The following is a 20,801-nucleotide window of genomic DNA, read 5'->3' as shown; positions in this document are numbered from 1 at the left end:
ATGCTTTGCATCAAGTTTCCCCTTGGAATATGTACAAAATGGCCTATCTCTATTATTCATTATATCTGTAGTTTTGATACAATTGAAGTTTGAAAAGTTCGTACAAAAATGGCTACAGAAGGGTACATAAACCTTAACCATTTATTGTTGATGAGTTTATGCTAATAAAATATTTGTATTTGTATTTGTATATATGATATCAGCTCTTAGACGATATACAAATGTTCTGAGTCATTAATATAATATTTTCTTTATAAGCAAACAAAACAAAACAGTTTGAATTGCCATGTACCATTTTTTTTTAAATTTAAGCAAAGCAAATACTAAACTCATGTTATCTGATAGTATAATATCTATATACATGTATCTTGAAAGTTGAAAGTAATAAAAAAAAATCCCGCCAAACTCTAATTTTAAAGAAACGAGTGGTTCCCCTTACACTGGGATGTCCCGGAAGTGCATTTTAGGAATATGTACACAAGATGGCGACAGTGTGATGGGAATGCAACCGAAAAGTGAAACTTTGTGGTATTTTATGCAATGTCTCGATTGGCCGACTACTTTGTATTAGTAGGATACGACCACGAGAAAGATAGTAAGTGATAGAAAATATATAACGACCAGAATAAGGTGTATTAGCACACCTCTGACACTGACAAAATGCGTCTGCAACGAAATGTTTATATATAGAATATATCGGTATAAATATAACCAGTAATGTACGACAGAAATCTGGTAGATATTACTAAAATACGCATATTAATGGTTCTTATTTTACATTTGAATTGTTTGTTACACATCCCATACAATTACAAGCATTATTTCAAACTACCATCTACAAAAAAATATGGATTTAGTTTTGAGGACTTTCACTTTCATGCATTTTTCCTGCACATTTCCATTTTCCAAAGTCAATACATCACAATTGCATTCTGATCTACCATCATATCTCATTCATAAATGAAACTCATTGGTCTACAGGGAATATGGTACCAAATTTAAATGATCTTTAAATAGCTGTCACATATTTTGAACATCATAGCACTTTAAATTTATCCTGCAATTAGCTAACTATTGTACAAATAACAGATAAATTTTTGCTTTATTTGTACTTTTACAAATAAAGTCTCCTGGTTACCTCACTTCCACGTTGAGCAAACGGTAATATGAATATTTCTGTTTCCTAACCAGTTCATTTTGGGGTCTTCTTCGCAGTCTGCGTTTCAACGATGTCGATTTCTTTGAGAAATAAGAGACAAATAATTTTAATTTTAATAACTATTTAGTTTCAAGTGTACTTGCTTCGAAACAGGAGAAAAGATCGGCAGAGCCTCGCTTTTCGTCCTAAAGCTCATACAAATAAATTTTATATTTCCCGACAACAAACATATATTGTATATTTCTAGGAGGTGAGATTCTCTGGCTTTTACCTCAAACTCTATGGGAAAATTCAATTTCTAAATCCAATTCAAAATCAAACAGTAAAAGATATCACAAAGATTTTTGAAACACGAAAAGGATTCAATGAGACAGAGTACGTTCTTTATTATTATACTGCAAATTAGAATTGTTAACAAAAATCAAAAAAGATAAGTGAAAAGTCATAAAGCCTACAATGTATTCCAGTATTCTACTATGCAAAGGGGGGAGGGGGTCTATGCAGATCAAAGCCTTTAAAGGAAATTAATTATGTGGTTGCAGCAATACACCTATATTGGCGATTTTTTAACATACTCTGTTCTAATAATGAATATTCTGCAATTACACAACAATGCAATATTAATATAAAATAATAGGGCGAATGGACGCTGGGCGAATTATGAACATGAATTAGGGCGAACGGCACCATAATCTTATGAAAACTCATTATCCATTATTCATTAAAGACAGTAGATATTGATGTTATCAAGTCTGTTATTATAAAAAATTTGGGTCAGAATGTGCAAACAATCTGTATCAAAGCAGGTCCTAATGTAGGATTTTGGAAAAGGAGGAGGCCACTTCTCCTTCCATGAGAGGGAGTTCTAAGTGAAATTCCATTACCATTTCGGTTTTGTAATGTTTTCATGCTTATCACTACTTCATTGTACTTAGGATCGAAGAAATTATTTTATATACAAAATGTATGCAATAAAGAATATACATGATTGAAGAAGATGGGGTCAGGAATGTTAACACTATCCTGACAACAATTCCTGTAGGAAACACCAACTCCTATAGAATTGAAAAAAAACCCAACTTATTCAGTTAGTAAACAATAAGCAAACATTGTGAAATGCACCAGTAAAGAATACCTTTTTATCTGTCAGGGTTTTGAGCTTCTCCCTAAGGATTCTTAAAGGCAAGTTTAGGGACTCGTCACTTTTGGCCATGGTAAGTCAAACAGCATGATGAAGATATTTTATTGCAATATTATGTATATCATTTAAATTTTTAGTCTCCATCTCATGACCCAATAGAGCAATGAAATGACATTAAATTCAAATTTCATTTAAACTTTTGCTATAGAGTGATGATATGTGTGTTCAGCTTATCCAACATATTTCAGTGTTGATCATATACCAGGTTTGTAAATGATGAGTCCTAACAGATTTTCATTATCACCCTGATCTGTCATACAATAACCATACATGTAGGACTGTCAATGTATATTTGTTCCGCCTAACAGAAGTTCCAATGGAAACTCTGTTATAAACATTGTCATAATATCTATTGAGTATTCCTGTTGGAACAAATATATATTCTATACCATTTATTCTGTTATGAACATATACTGTAATATTTATTCCTGTGGATATTTCTTTTTGGAACTTCTATTCCGTGACAGCATAAGTTCTGCTCTTCACTGAGTTGGCCCACTGTTGACTATTGATAGAGTAATGGAGGAGACTGTGCACAGTTAATAATTGGTTTGATTCTCTGCTGGGTCATTCCACTGTTGAATCATAGTGTAGAGTGCTGGGTGAGACTGCAGTACAAAATGTATTCTCTGCTACATGTAGGTCAGTCCACTGTTGTCTAGTTGTTGAGTGTTGGCTAGGGGATGAGTAGAGCATAAGTCGGTCTACTGTTGACTATTGCCAAGTATTGGTATAGTAATGGACATGAATTCAGTAGATAGTTAGTTCTACTCTTCACTGTGGCAGTCCACTTATGACTAGTGGTAGAAAGATTGCTTAGACTCGACTATATGTGCAGCAGATCATTTAATTTAGTTCTATTCTCCACTGTGTCAGTCCACTTATGACTAGTGGTTGAGTGATTGCTTAGACTCGACTACGATCATTTACAAATGTACTTTAGTTCTTTACTCCACTGGGTCAGTCCATAGTGGTAGAGTGATGCCAGGGATTGCAGACAACATTGGTTTTGCTCTTGGTTGGGTCAGTTCACTATTATCTACAGGTAGAGTTCTGGCTGAGAGTGCAGAATATTATTGTTTCTAACTTCTTTTTTCCACTGGGTCAGTCCAAATTTTATAGATACATATGTTCTGCATTACCCAATTACTTAACATTTAAGAGGAAGAGGAAAGTCTGATGAAGTCTTGAGCCAGAATAATGTGGACGGGTACATGTAGCTTATAAGTTATAGGGTCATAAGGGTACATTAAACTAACATGTTTTCTTTCATAATGTTACCTTCTGTGCTAGTATAATTTAAAAATCCAATCAACTCAGTGGGTTTGTCTTTTCAAAGCAAGGAATATTCACATCTAATAATGAATACTTATGGTAGAATCCAGAACTTGCATGTAATACATGTGTATTTGTTACTGGATGATAAACATTCATAACAAGAAATAAATTTATATCTTTATATAGAGTTTCCAAGTGAAAGTTCAAGCTGTTAATGTTAAAATACATCAGTATCTTAGAGTTATAAATTTAATTTATTACTATATAAAAGGAATCATGTACTACTATGAAAGGTATTTAATGTAACATCTGGTTTTATTAGGATTGATTTCTGTCACTTGACATTGGTTATTCTTATCACATGTCTATTTATTTTGAAAATCAATGTCACACATTCCAAATTTACTTTATTAAAAATTTGTTCTTGTATTATTAATCATTTGGAACACACAGGAAAATCCATTTTTTGTATACAGAAATTGTATCAATATTTGGGGTAATTGTTGCTTTACTTCTGTGTCAATTGGTCTCTGTTGTAGGGTTGTCTCGTTGACAATAACACCACATCTTCTTATTCATATATTTTGAAAGTTTTCAGGATTTTTAAACACATTTTCAATAGGTAATTTTCAAGCATGTAATTGATTTTTGTTTATTTTACTTTTGCTTTCATGTATGTGACTCTTTGGTGATGTCCATGGCCATCTTTGCTTTTGTGATAGCTGAAACTTTTTTAACCCTCAATATATATTATACAGTTCTGTTAGAGCATAAAATTGCTTCTGAAGTATGTTCTTTTCAAGATACTATAAATATGTCCTAGTATTTTGTTCCCTTCAAATCCGACCGTGCGAGGGATGTAAATCCAGTTAAGGTCTTAAACACTTCCATCATCATACTTTAACCACATGTACAAGTAAAAAATGTTGGCCTTTCTTGTCAGCATATATTCAGCTTTGATTTAATGGTTATATAATATACATGTGTATTCAAAAACTTTTGTGGCTTGTAAGTTGTTGACTCTTCTTAAATTGATCAAAATAGAAAGGAATAATCAGACTTCAATGACAAATTTATATTTAGTACACAAAAAATGTATTCCAATATTACACTCTCCCAAATTTGTATATTAAAGTATGCAGTAATTGCCATCCCGTGAACAAAGGAACTAATCAACTATGAGGAAATGATAACTTAACAATTTAACCACGGTTTGAAGTTGAAGTAGCTTTATGAATGGAGATATTTGATGATAACCTGGGGTTAAGATGTAGAATCAATGTCATATCAAATGTACAGTTAATTGTAGGTTACTGGTACAATTATGTAGAAATTTCAGTCCAATTAAATAAAATTGAAAGATAAGGAAGTTGCAAGTCTGTTTGAATTGATAAACTGTACTAAATTGGTTCAATGAATAATTTCTTGTTTGGATCATGTACAGTTAACTTCAGATACATGTTTAAATATATATTCTTCTTGGAAGAGATTTAGATTTAATTTAATTGTGAAACTAGGAAATTGCAGGTATTAGTACTATAACTGCAGAAAAAAAGTATCATCATGTGACAAATACACTTTTTAAAGGGATAATAAGCCGTTAATGCCACTAATTGTCCATCAGACATCTCTGTCAATGAATTGTTTGAGTTTTGGTTGATAAAATTTGATTCAATGAATTAATATTTTACTTGGCATTCAGGGATTCTTGCACTGTAAATCATCTAATTTTCATTTGGTTTCACAAATTTCTTCATTTCAAAAATAAATTTAAAGGCTCAGGCCTCTTTTCATAAAATTTTAACTTGCAACATTTCTCCTCGGCAGACTATAGGATGAATATCATAATACTTGCAGTTAGTTGGATTGCCTTTTCCTGTGAAGATTACTTAGCATTCAAAAGGCATATACATGTAGACATGATAGATTTAAAGAGTCTTTTTTATGAAATACTGAATGTTTGGTCACAAAGAATTTTCTAAAAAAAATCCTGGCATATGTGTTATTTAAAAAGTGGAAAAACTCAAATTACAAATCTAAAATCTTCATTGGAATAAACTGAATGTATCCAGAAATACATGCATTGCAAATAAGGTCTTCACAAGTCTTAGTTAGTGTATCCTCCAGAGTGCAATTAATATTTGATTTGAACACTTCATCAGCTATTTCTAATCTACTGAAGTATTTGACTGTCAAATTCAAAGAAAACTACAAATGATTGGACCAATAAATGGCAATATATTTGAAATGTCTCTGTAAGGATGATACATTGTACATGCTGCGGGATCCATGTAATGAAATATGTATATATAATGGGGGTTAATGATATGTGTATCTGTAACAGCTGTGATCACAGTGAACTATGAGAGATTAATGACATAATGATTCCAAGGTGAGGGAGGTGGTTATAGGTTAGTAAATTACTTCCTCATATTTATGCTCAGGGTCAGTGATATAGATGATTACCTACATCAGTTACATCATGTCTCTAGTGATACCAGGATGCATTACAATTACCCTATGACATATATATATATGAAACTAAACATCCGGTTAGGGAAATGGTAGTTAGAATAAAAAGGTCCAAACAAGTTTGGTCAACGGAAGTAAAAGATATATAAAATTTCATAAATAGCCAGGCTGAAATAAAAAGACATATTTTTTTTACCAATATTTAAACTAATATAGTCATAGAAATCATATATCACCTTATTTCCATGAAATAATGATTTAAATAGATGCAGAAATGTTTTGATGAACGCTCCTGCATGATATATTTGCTCGAGTATATTTGCGACTAGACATTAAACAAACACCCCTTTTCTTTGTTGTGACAGGACTCATCTTGGAATTGAAGCTGTTCAAGCATCCTGTCTAATGGACATTAACAAATTATAAATATGAAGTATGTCAACTGATGGGATCAATATTGTCTCTTCAGTCACTTGTACAATGGCCTTTGTAGTAAGATACATTTATAAATTATTTTTTTGTTTGTCCACAATAAATTGAATTGGGATAATCTTTGTCCCAGATGAGAAATAATAGAACAGAACACTCCAGGGATTTACCAATTATCATCTATTTTATATTGTAAAGATCTAGTTTATAAAAGAGATCATTTTACAATCCTATAATTGACTTGTCAGTTCCATATACTTTCTGTGTGAATTATTATATTACAGATCAATTCTAGGATGGGACTTGTCAATAAACTTATGGAAGTTATGAAATAATTGTTCTCTAGTCCCAATAGAATTAAAAGTTCTGAAGTCCCATAAGAAATAAAACTTCTGTAGTCCCAATAGAATTAATAGTTCTGTAGTCTATACGGTTAGGTATGTAGACTGCCCACCCAGTATGGTAAATTATAGCAGAAAATTACAAAGTACTTCCTATTGTTGCACATGCTTACGTAATCCAATGGTTTGTTTCTAATTATCTCCGCACTTCCATTGATGTGTTTTATTCTTTAATTACTTCTGGAAAACACATGTTATATCTTTACTTACATGTATATTGAAGCATTAATTGAAGGCATGAAGTAATTATGAAATAGTTTGGCAAGGCGGATGCATGTTTTCAATTATTTTTTTAAATGTAGAAAAAACTGTTGAAATTTTGAAAATAAAAGTGTCGTTTTGTGTCACTTTTTCATGAAAGTAATTACAAAACAGCTGTTTATTTCCTAATTAACATTTCAATGTTAACAATAGCTGGAAGAACTTTCAAATCTTAAAATTTAAGAAGATGTGGTATATATGCCAATGAGACAACTCTTCAAAAGTCCTAATTTCCCACTCTTCATTTAGACTAGTTCACCTACATACATGTATTAATTGTTGAATTTACTTTTTGTCATGAATATGCATTAAATATTTGCCATTGGACAATAAACAATCAATCTCATTAGATGCAAGTTCATGTACATAGATAGTATCAAGATTGACAGAACAAACTTGCCACGATTTAGGCAAACTTTATCTTTAGATGATCAAGTTTTATAGTTTGCAATATACACGAAGAATTCATTTTTGCCCTTAGTTTACTGTTTTCATATACAAATGTTTATACAAGTGCATATATATATGTTGATGTTGAGAATGTATCAACTGATGTTGTTTTCATCTTTCCTCCAGAAATGCATTGAGGTCAGAATATTTGTTTCTGTTAAATGAAATAGCAGATGCTTTAAGATGTATTACAGAACAGAAAAGATACGTTATGTAAGAAATAGTTTGAGAAAGAATTCCAAAAAGCTATCAGTACTGTGTTGGCAGAATGTAAATGTAAAACCATTCTGGTAGCAACTTAACACAATTACTGGATAAGATAAAACGTTAATCTTTGTAGGAAAAACACTTGGTTATATCTTATCTACAATTACTGAACTATCATTGGATATATAAAATATATAACACACTTGAATAAATACAAATATTGAATAAGACTTGATACTAATGTATTGTTTTATTCTTAAGACAAATACAATTTGTCATGATTTGATGTTGAGATATTTGATGTTATAGATCCTCTTCTAAGATTAGATCTTGGGTTAGATTTATATTAATGGATTTGGTTATTATGTCAATCTTGTAGTAACAAATAAAAACATACTTTGTTGGGAAATAAGAAAAGGGGGAAGGAAGGTTATAATACATGAACATAATTTTTAAAGTGTTTAACTTTGATAAATATATATAATATTTTGGATCAACAGATTTGTTTTAAAGACCACAAGGGAAAAAGAGAAATTTCAAGATCTCCTCAGTTTACATTGCTAGTCACTTTTCCATGAAGTTCATGGTGTTTCAGTATAAATATAAATTTGTTCTCATTGTTGTAGGCATTAAAGACCTCAAATTTCAAGGTTTCACATTATAACTCACTGCTATTATTAGCTGTTGAAACATTTATAAATTGAAATTGAAACAATTAAAACAATGAGAAAAAAGACATTTGAATGGGAAAAAGCAATCAGAAAGTGACAATTCCATTTTTTATGACCCCAATAACTAATGAAGTACCATTTTATTTGGATTTCTAAGTAGAGTCTTCTTCCAGAAATGTATCAACTTTCTAAAGTGTGATTAGAGGAAGAACTAATTCCTACAGTATAATTAATGAATTGTTTATCTCATGGATTGTTTCATGCTGTTTGTTTACAATTAATCTTCCTTCTTCTAACATGTTAATTATTTCTAGAGAATATATTTTCCATATGGAACAATTCTTTCATGTTATTGTAGGAATGTAGTTAAGATATCTTTGATTCAATGATTGTAGAGCAATTTTGTAGCAGTTCTGATTCTGTGCATTCTGTTTACATGTCTTATTGTTTTGATTTTTGTTTACAGATCCAGAAACTGTAAATTTTTTAATTATATGGTGCTATTTGTTATTGTGAAAATTGAAAACAAAATAGCTGTCACAAAAATGAAAAATGCATTTAAGATTTAGAAAGCATCATTTGTAGCAGTATATTTCTACTTAATTAAATCGAAAAAGTCGTTAAAACAGTATTTGTGTCAATTGACTGACAATAACAATAAATGCAAGCAATATAATTTATAAAAACAACTTTTCATTATATAACCCAGCTGATATAACCTATATACAAATGGGCATACTGTAAAACATGGTATGGTACAATGGTATGGTATGTGTTATGGTATGATGGTATGGTACAAATACCATCATACCATGGTATGTATGAATGGTACTATGGTATGGTATGATGGTATGGTACAAATTCCTATACCATGGTACGAATTCCTATACCATGGTACAAATTATTATACCATGGTATAACTTGATGGTATGAAGCATGGTATGATTTTTTGAAGTAGGAAATTTTGAAAAATTAATTTAGGTAATATGAAATATGATTTTTTTTTAATTTGTTGACATTATGTATCTGTTTTATTTATGAAAATAATATTTTACAAAATAGATGTAGACAAACCAGATAGACTATCACTTACATGTATAAAGCTGTGAACAGAAAACAAGAGAAAACTCAATTTAAACATCTCAGATAATTATTAAGTTAAGATAAGATAAATATAATGTCCTGTTCTGAAACGTTGCAAATTGCTATCAATTATTCTTTGAAATTTTGGGAAGTACTGCATATCTTTTGATTATAATCTAGATAATGTAGTTAAAGTTGTATTGCATAACCTTCTGTCAATGGTCAACTTTTATATTGTTTTGAAATATAACACTTTAAACAGTTGCATATTCTGTCTACATCTATGGCCAAGAAATTCCACTAAAAATGTGAATAAAAGGTGAATGCATCTCCTGTGTGGATTAGAAACACCATACTTTCAAATTAAACTGTCACTAATATAATACTATGTTAGTTGATAGATATATACCATATATTGTAGAGTGTATTTTGTTTTCTTCATTTATATGTAAAAGTAATGTGCATTATGGAAGTTAATACACAATTTCAACCAAGGAATGAGTCTTTTTTTTTTTATTATGTGAGATTTTATTAAACAACTTTATTTCATTTTTTTCAATACATGCTGAGAGTGACAGCTATTTCTGTGCAGATTCAGATACTAATAGATTTCTTTAAAATGTATTTCAAGGTCAATTATAATTGCCATGTGTTGTAAATATTTGACCTTAAATTACATCAACATCTAAGAACGATACTTTTTCATTTGAGCTTTAATAAAGAGTTATAATAATTTGCTAAACGAAAAAAAAATCTATTATTTCATCTGATGTTCGATCAAATATTATGAATACATATTGTCCCTATATCTGCCATGATAGAATATTATGTAATGCAGAAAGTATTTGATTCATTATTTCGAATATATTAACATGATTAAGTATATCACAGATTTCCCGTGAAGGGACTGCTCCAATTGCCGCAACTATTATTTGCTTATAAATTTTTCCATCGAAATCAAATGCATTGTTTTCTAAAATGATTCTCAACAATGTTTTAATACATTAACAGGGGAGCTTGATTTGTCAAAACTGCCATGGGCTCGTTTAACAGGACGTTTGAGGAAGATTAGTAAACATCTGTATTATATTATACGAAACCAAAAGGCTATTTGCCATAGGTTCTAATTTCTCAATGATATTAATGAACGATGTAGTATCCTTTAAATATGTAGACTGATTTTGAACTATAAGTATCATAAGTATAAGAAAATGATCAACATAATGACCTATAAGAGAGGGGGCAATACCTGTTTTTGCCTTTGTGTTTTTAACTGTTATTTGAGACAAAATTAAACTATTTACTGTTTTCAACCTACTGGCTGTTATCTGTTCTGTTAAAATTTGTAATGTTGTTAACTGTTTATATGAAAATGGGATTCCTGTAATATGTCACTAGACACTTAATTAAAGTGTTTTTAACCATAATTTGTCTCGGAGAACTGATCTTACATGTACCTGTTGTTTACAAGAATTTTAAGATTCACAATAATCACATTAAATTTGCTGTCCATTTCTTTCTGTACTGTGCTTCCTCAAAGGAGTAACAAAAGCAGCATATATGTAACTGTCTTTGAGTATAGTAAATTCTTCATAAAATTTAAAATGGAAATGGGGAATGTGTCAAAGAAACAACAACCTGACCAGAGAAGAAGCCCCAGGCAAAAAAAAAAAAAAAGAGCCTTTTACAGAGCGAAAAAATCTTGCACCAGAAGACGGGCTGAAGCTGGCTCCTAAGGGAGCAATAATTTAACTTAAAAAAGGGGGGGTAGAAGTTTAATGGCCGTTTTCTGAACAAAAATGTGTACTAGTTAATATAAAATAAACGTGACAATAAACTCCGAAACATATAAATGAACCAAAATTTAAAAAACAAGACTAGAGCAGAGGTTCCAGACTTGGTACAGGTGCAACAAATGTGGCAGTGTTAAGCATGTTTTGTGAGATCTCAACCCTCGCCCTATACCTCTAACCAATGTAGTTCATTTCTGTCTCTTACTTATAGTTTATCCCAAAGTTAACAGGAGTGGCCACTCCTCAACCAGCTAAATCCCTGGTCAGTCCCAAGATAAAAACAATTAACTGATGATATAGAAAGTTTGATAAGTTACATTGACACAGAGCACCTGAATGAAGTTGTGAAAAATAAAGAACCGTTTCAATTTGCAATTTGAAAAATAATTGAAAAGTGTGGCCTGGTAGAAGAGGCCTAAAAATGAGGACTTGGTTCTCAGTTTGATGCCAAATTTGCTAGTTTGAAATAAAAAAGTCCTTTAATTGAACAAAACTTGCAGTCACAGCAGATAACATTCTTACTATAACTACATCTAATCACCGACCACACTTTGGCTTTTTTTTCTTCAGCATGATAGTTTTACTAGGTGGCAAGGAAAGTATAAGAATAAATCAAGGTTTTATCAATTTTAATTTTTGCTAACAACTTCATGAAGTTTTAAACTTACTTAATATATGTCAATATCCTAACTAAAGAACTGACTCAGCTTTTAAATGTGTGTGGGCAATTCTTTTCTAAATTAATTGTTTTGATTCTAAATGTCTTGGAAAAAATGAACCAATGAATATTTTGTTTACATTGTTTTTTCAACAAATATTCTTGTTCCTGTTTCTCTTTGAAAACAAAAGTTTGTTTTGGAATAAGTCAAAAAAGAAAGAAAAGAAAACAGATAATTAATAAAATCCTGTTTAAGAGTAGGTTTATTAACTTTTCAAAATTTTCTCTTTTGAAAAACCATACCATGGTATAATAATTTGTACCATGGTATAGTAATTTGTACCATACCATCATACCATACCATGGTACCATTCATGCATACCATGGTATGATGGTATTCGTACCATACCATCATACCATAACACATACCATACCATCATACCATACCATGTTTTACAGTATGCCATACAAATGTTTACTACTAAATATGAAATATTTCCAAATCCCTTACTCTTATACTTCCTGTTTATTAACTACATCAACAAATAATGGGCATGAGGTTGCGTTTATGATCAAGTCCTATCAGTATCACAGGACAACAATTTTATAAAATACTGGGAATTATATTTTAAAGGAATAGTTGTTACTAATCTAAACAGTTTCTGGGTAAAATCATTACCTACAAATTCTACAATGTTTTGGATCTTTAGATCTATACAACACATATACCATAGTTAACTTTTTGTTCATTAAAAACCACAGGTTTGCTAAATGGTCATTCAAATGTATAGTATGTCTTTTTGTTTTGAAATTAGTTTAGGTCTTGGATAATCTTGTTGCAAAACAGACCCAGAAAAAAAATGAGACTTAGTTAGGGGTTGCACATACGGAAAATGGAAAGAGGTGTTTAATAACAATTTTGCACCGATTTTTTGGAAACTAAAAAAAAAAGTTAAAAGCCAAAATAAAACATCCTCTGTTTAACATACTTTAACTTAGAACTTGCTATGTCTGATAGAACACACATGTAGGGCTAGTACAGTTTTTCGTTAACTGGTGTGAAGTAAAAAAAGTTTTTTTTATTGAAAATCATCAGAAGATTTAGTTACATACATGTATGACCTACATGTATAGTATGAGTAATATATAGGAAATATACACATCTGTGAATTTGAATGACTGATTTGAATATGATTAACATATAATCTGGACTAGTTCCATTCTAATATTGTGATAGAATTTGTGATATTTAAAGAATGCTACGATAATTAAGCATCAAATATCCTTCAGGGTGAGAAGTTTTAACTAATTAGAAATGGAAGTGGTGTATAGACAGTCGACTGATCAACTGATTAATGTATAGGGTGAAGAACTTAGCTATGCATTTTTCATCAAGTTTAGAAGTAGTATTCTAAGAGGTTTCTACTAATGCCTGTCAGGCCTGTCAGTGGAGTAATTGAAAATTAATATTGAAGTTTTCCTGACTTTTGAAGTACATGCATTTGTGAATACATTTTAAACATATACAAAATTGTATAATCACTTAAGTAATTGAGACTATTACAAATACAAATACAAATACAAAGTTTTTTATTGTCAATTATGACGCCCAATAATTTGAGCAGTACAATTAAGTTCAATTTCATACAAGTGATTACGTATTGATTACATTGATTATTTAACAATTAAACAAAGTAAGATCTGACTTCACATGGATGAACATTTAAACTATTTTCTTTGAATATCGGGTGCACACAGTGAATTTTTCGTGGATTTATAGGGTAAAGGTCAACCATAATTTTAAATGTTCAACAAAATGTGAATTTGCTATAGGTTTGTATGCACACTTTGGCAAAACCACAAAAAGTATAAACAAAAATACAATTTGTTCTCAATCCACAAAACCCACGAAAAATAAATGAATCCACAGTGAAGATTTATACCCGTTTGTATTTTACTTCTGAATATGCCCATTGAAACTATATACATGTACATGTACTATTTATCAACTTATGTTATGATAACAAGCTATATAAATAGGATATTCTCTGTTTATTATGTTTATAAGTTGCAAATTTCTGCCTCTTTTCCTCATCTGGAATTTAGATTAAATTTGTTTTTCAAGGTTTTGATTAATACCATTTTGGTATTTCTAATAAAATTAAATTTTTATGAAGCCAAATTTAGAAAAGACAGTTCTAGTCAACATTGATGCAGAGTGCATTTTACATGTTGTTTAAAGTTCAAGTTATTCAGTGTATTTTACTATTTATGTAAATATCTGTCATTATAGAATTATGTTATTCTACAAAAATAATATTTACAAATATCACAACTTGCTTGTTGCACTCTATTTCTAACAACATGTATGTTGGTTTCTGCTCACCTGGCCCAAAACTAACTTTTTTCCTCACCCCTTAACTTTGTTAATTAATAGCCAGTTAGAAGTTTAAATGGGTAAAAAGGGTCAGCCAGATTAAAATTGAGAATGGAAATGGGGAATGTGCCAAAGAGAAAACAACCCGACCATAGAGCAGACAACAGCAGAAGGTCACCAACAGGTCTTCAATGCAACGAGAAATTCCCGCACCCGGAGGCATTCTTCAGCTGGCCCCATAAGAAATATATGCTAGTTCAGTGATAATGAATGCCATACTAAACTTCAAATTGTAAACAAGAAACTAAAAGTTAAAATAATACAAGAATAACAAAGGCCAGAGGCTCCTGACTTGAGACAGGCGCAAAAATGCGGCGGGGTTAAACATGTTTGTGAGATCTCAACCCTCCCCTTATACCTCTAGCCAATGCAGAAAAGTAAACGCATAACAATACACACATTAAAATTCAGTTCAAGAGAAGTCCAAGTCTGATGTCAGAAGATTTAACCAAAGAAAATAAACAAAATGACAATAATACATAAATAACATCAGACTACTAGCAGTTAACTGACATGCCAGCTCCAGACTTCAATTAAACTAATTGAAAAATTATGTCTTCATCATATGAATATCAGGCACAATCCTCCCCGTGAGGGGTTTAGTATTATACCATCATAACATATATGAGAAGAACATAACCTGTGTCATGCCAACAACTGGTTTTGAAATAAATGTGTTTAGTTCCGATACAAAGACCCTATAAGTGAATCAATATTAACGCCAAAATATGCAATCTTTAATGACCTGAGAACAGTATCGTAACTATATCCCTTCTTAATAAGTCTATTTAAAGGTTTTGTTAGCTTTTGAGGTGAATACTGACTTTTTGTGCTTTATAAAGAATATTTCCATAAAATATTGGATGTGAAATACCTGAACGTATAAGAAGTCTGCATGTTGAGCTATATTTATGAATGATGTCCTTATACCGATGATAAAATTTAGTAAATGCTTTGACTAGTTTGTGATATCGAAAACCCTGGTGTAATAATTTTTCAGTAATACATAAATTTCTCTCGTTAAAATCTAAAACATTGTTACATACACGAGCGAATCGTACAAGTTGAGATATATAAGCACCGTAAGATGGTGACAAGGGAACGTCACCATCTAAAAATGGATAATTAAAGATAGGAAATGAAAAATCATCTCTTATATCATAAATTTTAGTATTAAGCTTTCTGTTTATGATATAGATATCAAGATCGAGGAAAGGGCAGTGGTCATTGTTAGTATTAGCTATTTAAAGTAAGTTCAACAGGATAAATTTCTTTAGTATACATACTGAAGTCGTCATTATTGAGAGCCAAAATATCATCCAAATATCTAAAAGTATTATTAAATTTGTGTATCAGATTAAGTCTACAAAATCAGTCAACTTGACCAAAATCTTCAGTCTACTTCATAAATGAGTTATTGTCCTTAAAAGACCGGTTTTTCTGATTTTTTGTGTTTTTTGCCTGGTGTCTTGAAAACTATATATATATACTAGTATATATAATAGATATTAGAAAGAAAGTTTTAAAAACAGAAATGATCAGAAAAACAAGGTCTGCAAATACAAGAAATAGGTCAGCATTGATGAAATTGCCAGTAGACTTCTTTTAAATATGAGTTATTGCCCTTACATGACAATTTATTTTTCATTGTGTGTTTTTGGAATAAAACTGTAGAAGATGGAGAGAAAAACTGAGACATGAAAAATTTAAAGGGTTAAAAGATATTTTTTTTCATGAATTATATCTAGTGACTAGATTCTAGTCCACAATGTTTGAGAGTGTCCATTGTTGAAGATGCACATATAGGTGAGCAACACCAGCTTTAAGAGTCTCTAGCTACATGACAATTATACATTAAATTGCTTCTAACATTGTATTTATATTTGTAGGAGGTGGACAAAGTGTAGGAAAGATTATACAGAGATTTCCTGAGAAAGAATGGGATGACTGTCCATTTACACAGGGTATAGAACTGGTAAGTACATTGACATACAGAGATTTCCTGAGAAAGAATGGGATGACTGTCCATTTACACAGGGTATAGAACTGGTAAGAAAATTAACATACTTGATGGATTGTACATTTACACAAGGTAGAAAACTGGTAGGTACAATGATGTACGAAGTAGATAGATTGGCAATTAACACAGGTAGAATTGGTGAGTACGGTACAATGACATACAAGTATGACGGTCCAGTTACACATGGTATAGAAATGGTCAGTGACTGAGTACATTGACATATTGAGAAGATTGACAATTTACAAGGTATAGAACTTGTGAGTACAATGCAATCTTTGTAAATATGTATGAGTACAATACACCAGTGAATATTTCCATGCACACATGGCATAGTACTGCGAGTACAAATTACAAAATATCAAGACCAATAATGATTTTAAACATTCAACTTATGTAATCTGTACTTGGAATGCTTTAAATTAACATAGGACATGGTATTTTTAATTTTAATACACACAGGAACTGGGTATTCCCCTGCCTCCTTACTCAAAAATCCATGTACTCATCTAAGTATACGTAAGTCGAGGGGGAAGTCTGCAATATAAAATCAGAAAACCATACAGATCATCCCCCTCCTGGATCTGCCTCTGAGAGAACTCACTTTAACTGTCTACTGATGAGTGATTGAGGCATCTCACATTGTTCTCACCCTTCACACCATAATCTTGCATTTTGATAAAACTATGTGTGTATGTACCACCCCTCTTCACCCTAACAATGTAATGATGGTAATTATCACTAATTGCTTGAGAAGAAATATGGCTGTCCGCCATTCAGAGTTTACATACCTACAGTTTACAGGTGCTCAGTTAAAATTGTCTGTTACAAACGTTCTGCCAATTTTAAATGGTTGTTTAGGTTCCATGGAGGATTATTTTGGTAAAGATTGTATGAATATGTTTAGGAAAATGAACACAATACGTATTTTTGAAGTCAAATTATACATTTTTTAAAAGCATTTTGGGATAGTTGTACAATTTGAAAATCAAATATATATGTGTTGGTCTTTTTCGAATGAAGTTAAGATTATTCTTAATTTAGACTTTTGTTGATTTCCAATGATGGTTGTTTATACTGTGGTTGAATTATCTGTGTAAATATATGAAATATGATTAAATTTGAAATAAAGAGTGGGATCTATAAAAACCAACTTAACCACTTTACCATAGCTGTCTATAAATGTATATAAACAACACCTGTCACACATAATTACTACATTCTTCTCTCCCTACTGCAGATGAAGATGTTTCCATTGACTTAATGAATAAATACAAATTTCAGATATACGGGTAAACATTTGGTCATTTTATTATGGTCCATTTCTTATGTAAAATCTTCATAATATCTTGATAGTCTTAAGCTTACATTAAGGACTTTGAACAAAAAACCTTATAGGATTTGGTAATACTTCTCATTGTTCACTAAATAAGGCTTTAACTGCACCCTCGTTTTAAGTGACTGGGAAACAGCACTAAAAGTTAAAGTGATAATGATGCTGGTTATTGTAAAAGAAGTTGTCAAAACTTGAATACTAAGACAAATCATTTCCTTAAAGTCCTTGTCATATTCATTGTTTGAAAGGATACAATCTTCTGTTACTCTAAGGTTGAAATTTATTTGAATTACTTAAAATATTATTGCTCAAAAACATAAGAATATGCACCAAGAGTCCAAGACTGTAGTTGGTTATTCATAAATAAAGACATTTCATTTTTGTATAAAATATAAACTCTTTTTTAGTGTATTTAAAAAAAACAGTATCCTTATTTCTTCAATCATGTACAAATTTAGCACATAGTCTTCCCACATATCTATCATTTATCTAGGTACTTACATAAGGATATTTTAAAGTATGGAAGGAGATTTTAAAGTATGATTCAAGTGTATCTATAATTTGATTTAGTTACTTATCAGATAAATAATATCCATGCTTTACCTAAATAAAGAACTGATTAATGGAAAACTCATGGATGAACCAATCCATGTCATTGTATGTGGTCACTTTTTATATAATTTGAAAGGTACCTTTTACTGATAAAATATCTAGCTTATCTATGGATTTATTTAAGGGGAAAATATAATGTAGAATTCTTAACAAGTGAATTATATGAAATGATATATTGTATAAAAATAGAGACAGATAAATGGATACAGTATTTGTTTTATATCCCTACCTCAAAAATAGGGAGGAAGATAGTTTTGGTTTCATGGTGATAAAAAATTACATCATGACCAAACCATTTGAAATTTTAATGCAGTCTTATTTATTGACCATAAAATTACCTGAAACATTTGGATTAGATTGAGGGTTTGAGGATGATATTTAAAGTACAGCTTGACCATATCTTTTGACATATATGAACATGATACCATCTGCAGGACCATACAATTGTCTTCTCAACATTTTCCATTTTAGAGTTGTACCCCTTAGTCATCTTTAAAAATATCTCAATGTTTTAAAAAAGTTAAAATACAGGTTTATAAGGTTACATTTCGTTGGCATTTACCTTTCAAGAGTTGTGACCCTTGATGTCTTAAAAAATTGAGATTGTTTTTAGACTTCCTGATGATAACTAGAGTACCACTTGACATGAAATCATTTTAGATTATAACAATTTATCATGACACATTAAAATCAGGTCACATTTGGTTTTATGGTTTTGGCACTAGAAAGATCATATATTCTAGTTTCTATATATATGTGTACAAGAAAAAATCACCAAATTTGTTACATGAATATTGTTTATATGTGACAGCAGATTATTTGATGTATGTTAAATCAAGTCAAGAAATGAAGCATTCTACATCAAATTATCAAGGACTTATAAATTATAAAAAGTTTATATTTTAAAATATGACTGTAAGAGACCTTCTGCGTAGTCCTGGCATTTTAACACCCCTTCAAAAACATTGTATAACTATATAAAATGAGTTATGTAAAAATATGTTTTGTATTTTTGTAGCAGTGATATGAATTATCTTAGAATATATGCAACAAATCTTTTATATATGCCATGTATTTATAAGCATAATACAATGTGTTTTGTGACAGTGATCTAGTTTATGTAATAATGTAAACAGGACTCTATATTTACACATGAATGTATTTATAAATATAACAATGTGTTTTATATTGTAGTTTTGTCAGCCATCAGGATGGAAGCTGTCACCACAAAGATGTCCACCAGAGTTCTTTATCGCTGTCCTGACAGACATGGATGCAGACCGCCATTACTGTGCGTGCCTGTCATTCTCCGAGTCTGTCTCCGTAACACTCCCCCGACCAGATGAAGATGGAGACGCAGATGAAACAGAAAATGCAATAACACAACAATCTCTAATGTTCTCAACAAAATGTCTCGTTCTAATATCAAGATTGGATTACTTTGAAACATTCAGGGTGAGGTTTCTCAATATAAACTTGTACATGATGCTTTATAAAAAATAAATTAATACATTTTTTGAAGGAAATTGATTGCTGTAATTTATAACTCACAGTCAGTTTTAAAACATAAGGTACATGTAATGGGTTCAGATATAAGTTATTAATCAGCAGTCAGCCTCTTCTTAGAATTCAACAAAATGAAAAAAATCAACCAATAGCAACAAGTTTATATTCTTTATAACCCCCTTTCCTCCAAATAACCCCCCAAAAAATCATATTAGGTTCATAAGAAAGAATAGACATGTCATGAATAATAGTCTTGGAAATTCTTTATTAGAGTTTTCCTTATCATGGCTTACATGGCTTGTGCTAGTTTTTAAAATTTTAATAATTATATTTACATTAGAATAAAAGCGTTAAAAAGTTTAGCTACCAGTAATATGAAAGTTCTTTCAATTAAAATCAACTTATTTTTTGTAAAACATATTTTATAAATGTCTTTTCAGAACTGCCTTGGAATCATATACACAGCATATGTAGACAGACTTGATGCTCAGCTGGAGGTTTTGGTGGGGAACATTATAGGCAGTGTTTATGTCCCTCCCCCAGGTGTGTTTAAGGCAGAAATTGCTGAAATATTTTATTATTACATTCTTTACAATATCTCTTTTGAAAATAAGAGAGATTGCCAATGAGACAAGTATCCATTGAAGACGTTAGAAAAAAAGATGTGACCAATTACAGATATGGCCCTCTACAAGACCTCAGAAAACAAGATGTAAAATAATTCATAATAGAAAAAAACAACTACCAACAATAAATGAAAAATACTTATGGTAGATAACAACAAATGACAACCACTGGACTACAGACTTTTGGCTACCCAAAATGAAGGA

At 30.8% G+C, this 20,801-nt stretch overlaps 1 protein-coding gene across 9 annotated transcripts in view; it reads left to right on the top strand.

The window, feature by feature from the left end:
- Window positions 1-460: 460 nt before the first annotated feature.
- The window catches only part of LOC143082445 (myotubularin-related protein 13-like), a 78,223-nt gene continuing 57,882 nt past the window's right edge, over window positions 461-20,801 (top strand). For 8 of the 9 annotated variants that reach the window (XM_076258107.1, XM_076258105.1, XM_076258102.1 and 5 more), the window contains exons 1-4: window positions 461-595; window positions 16,390-16,475; window positions 19,660-19,920; window positions 20,412-20,514. In XM_076258107.1, the coding sequence (XP_076114222.1) occupies window positions 541-595; window positions 16,390-16,475; window positions 19,660-19,920; window positions 20,412-20,514 (505 nt within the window). In that variant the 5' untranslated portion in view covers window positions 461-540. Of the gene's footprint in view, window positions 596-16,389; window positions 16,476-16,495; window positions 16,550-19,659; window positions 19,921-20,411; window positions 20,515-20,801 lie in introns of those variants that run through there. The other variant, XM_076258108.1, reaches the window with a different exon arrangement.

This window comes from Mytilus galloprovincialis, chromosome 7 (genome assembly GCF_965363235.1).
Source record: "Mytilus galloprovincialis chromosome 7, xbMytGall1.hap1.1, whole genome shotgun sequence".
Lineage (NCBI taxonomy): Eukaryota > Metazoa > Mollusca > Bivalvia > Mytilida > Mytilidae > Mytilus > Mytilus galloprovincialis.
Note: the sequence above shows the minus strand (reverse complement) of the source record. Positions and strands in the feature narration are given on the sequence as shown.